Source organism: Sinocyclocheilus anshuiensis, unplaced genomic scaffold (genome assembly GCF_001515605.1).
Source record: "Sinocyclocheilus anshuiensis isolate Anshui unplaced genomic scaffold, SAMN03320099.WGS_v1.1 scaffold502, whole genome shotgun sequence".
Lineage (NCBI taxonomy): Eukaryota > Metazoa > Chordata > Actinopteri > Cypriniformes > Cyprinidae > Sinocyclocheilus > Sinocyclocheilus anshuiensis.
Window position 1 is genome coordinate 540770 of NW_015544194.1, and position 2834 is coordinate 543603.

Consider the following 2834-nt stretch of genomic DNA (forward strand, 5'->3'; position numbering starts at 1 on the left):
TGCAAGACCGGTCATACTAGGGTCAATGAAAACATTTTATGAGACTATTCATACATATTCAAGTATTTTTTTAAAGCAAAAGCACTGGAATACTATGATTGTATGTTGAAAATATGCAAGAGGATATTGCTGATTTTCCCTTTAAAAAGATTGTTCGATATTTTTTGTATATGTGTAAAATACTGTCTAAATAACAGTGAAGACGATTTGCAAAGATAAAATGGCAGAAACTCAAACTGGAAAGTTATGGATACAATATATGACACCTCAAAACATGTCAGACTGCTCTTGCCCAAAGTCCAAGATGACTTGATTGCAGAAGTCCTCAGATATGATATCAGATTGATATTTTTGGGATGTTTTCTGACTTCCATTGCAATGCTATGTCATTTGATAGCAAAGGCTTCACGTTCATTCTCCAGGGCACAGATTATGGATCTTGAACAGCCAAGAACAGATACAGTTTTTCCTGGTTGAGCTCATCTCCAAACAACCAGTCTTACTGAATTGTCTTTTGAATACAATCTTATTTTTTTCCTAAAACGGAAAAACTCTTTAGCAAACTCCTTTTGAGTCCAAGTTAGCACCATAATGTTATCATATTTAGCAGTCCATAAAAATAGTGCTGTTAACATCAGTCCTTGGCTTTGCACAGCCAGCCAACATTTTCCTTACTTTTCTTCTGTCTTTATGCCACAGTTGTGGCATTTTAAAGGTGCAGGTAAAGGACTCTAATCTCGATAAATTCATTCCATAAAATATGACATCTAAAATAGGGTGCAAGCAAGACAGAACCATAAATGCTTTTGCAGACGGCAGACTTTTGACATTTGCGTTGTGGCAGCTTCCTCAGCATCAGTTCTGGGCATCCCCATGATATTCATCAAGACTGCATTCATCTCTATTGTCCCATTACATTCACTTTCAACGTTAACTTCTAGTGTTTCGAAGGCTGATAACACACAGAGTGTTCATAATCTGGATTTGAGAAAGACGGTGGGCGAGTGGTATGACTCATGAAAAAAGTGCCTCTACTGACCAAGACTTGGCTATAATCCCTTCTTTGTTCCCATTTGGGAAAGGTGGCCATCATTTGTGGGACGTGTTGATCTGAATGTGTGGAAGGATGGCAGGATGTCTGTTGGGAAGGGTCATGAGGGGCCGGTGGAAACTGGCTTGCTCCTCGTCTTGGATTTTCTCCACCTGCCTCCTAAACTTTCTGGCAAGCAGGATGGATGGGACCCCTCTCCTTAATCTCTGGGCAGGCTTTCTTTGCCATACTTCATATTTGGAATACTTCACACCAAGAGGCCCTCCTGGGATGTCCTGCAAAACAGAAGAACTTGCTGTAGATTCTGTAATTCATTGACTTTTAAATTTTGAAACACCGTAGCTCAAACAATAGAGCATCGTGCTACCAACAGAAAGGTCATGGGTTGAACTGATGAAATGTGCATCTTGAATGCAATGTAAATAGTGTCTGAAAAATGCGTGCATGTAAACGTCAATATGATTATGAACAAAGCCAAAGGGTGGCTTCAAATCGGATGTGTCACAGACATAGGCTACTCTTACCCCAGTACATTAAACACATCCCAAATAGACTGACCAAAGTCAGACTCTTATTTGTTGAAAAGGGCGAGAGAAACAATACCCTCCTCGACTTACGAGTGTGAACGTACTGTTCTCAAGTGGGGCTGACTATTGTGTTGTTTGTTTTTGTTATTTTCAAATCCAAGCCATGGCCAGCTGGCCAACTGTCTTGCCAATGCTTAACATATTTCCATGCCAAGAGCACATGGCACAAAATTTTGCCAGAATGCGGCATAACACTTGTACTTGTTTTGGTGCTTGGACTAATGACATCATTGCACATGCTGTCCAATAGAGTTTTATGGTGTTACCATGGGCTTTTGTTTGTGTAACTAACTATCTCCCTCAGCCTTGTTCCTACATCATCTTTAATGCAGTCTACAGCTTTCTGATGATCTCTGCCATTTTCTACATTGCTCAGCGATTCTGAGAGTGGAGACGTGGTTAATATTGATTTTGGTGTGATAAAAACAGGCCGCGCGTCTGACTAGCCTGTCTAGTCTGAGTCTGTGTTTGTGGGTTCAGCAAAATCATTGTGCTGGGCTTTCGACGGGGGGAGGGGGAGATAAACAGCTCCATGTACCTTGTGAAGAGCCTGCGATACTGTGAAGGCCTGCAGCGAGCTGGAGGAAACATCTCGCTCGGACTTCACGGGCTTTGCGCAGTACTGCTGCAGCAGACGCAGCTCGCAGCTCCGAAAGCAGCATTCTTCCACTATTCCACTCTGAGGACGGCGGCTGTTTGATCTGTTCGGCCTGCCTGGGTGGGGGAAGAGAAGGTAAGCTATCAACTCCGGGGTTCCCCTGGAAAGCGACCAACGCTACCAATTCACACCCTATTGTTTATATTTCACCAAATCCCACATGTGGCTGCTGGCATGTTCCTAGGATTTCTGAAATCGGAGACTGCATCAACAGATCCCTTCTTTCTTTCCTGTTTTGTGACTCCCTTTTTATTTCTGGCACTAACCGATTTGATAAGGACTTTAGAATATCACAAAGAACAGTACACAGAAAAACAAATATTGTTTTGTGTTCCCAGGGATGTGTGAATAGCTAGCAAAATGGATCCTTTAACCTTGCCATTTGCCTAGTAAACAGAGATAAAAGATAGAACAGCAGGAGAGGTACAAAAGGAGGAAGTCCACCATCTCTTATGCCCCCTATAGGAATATAGGGGGCATGAGAGAGAGAGAGAGAGAGAGAGAGAGAGAGAGAGAGAGAGAGAGAGAGAGAGAGAGA

At 42.3% G+C, this 2834-nt stretch overlaps 1 protein-coding gene across 2 annotated transcripts in view; it reads right to left on the minus strand.

The window, feature by feature from the left end:
- Nucleotides 1-440: 440 nt before the first annotated feature.
- Nucleotides 441-2834, minus strand: part of LOC107696640 (insulin-like growth factor II) — a 3464-nt gene continuing 1070 nt past the window's right edge. Inside the window, exons 3-4 of one of the 2 annotated variants that reach the window (XM_016497089.1) lie at nucleotides 2177-2348; nucleotides 441-1326 (exon numbers count right to left, since the gene is read on the minus strand). In XM_016497089.1, the coding sequence (XP_016352575.1) occupies nucleotides 1090-1326; nucleotides 2177-2348 (409 nt within the window). In that variant the 3' untranslated portion in view covers nucleotides 441-1089. Of the gene's footprint in view, nucleotides 1327-2176; nucleotides 2353-2834 lie in introns of both variants that reach the window. The other variant, XM_016497088.1, reaches the window with a different exon arrangement.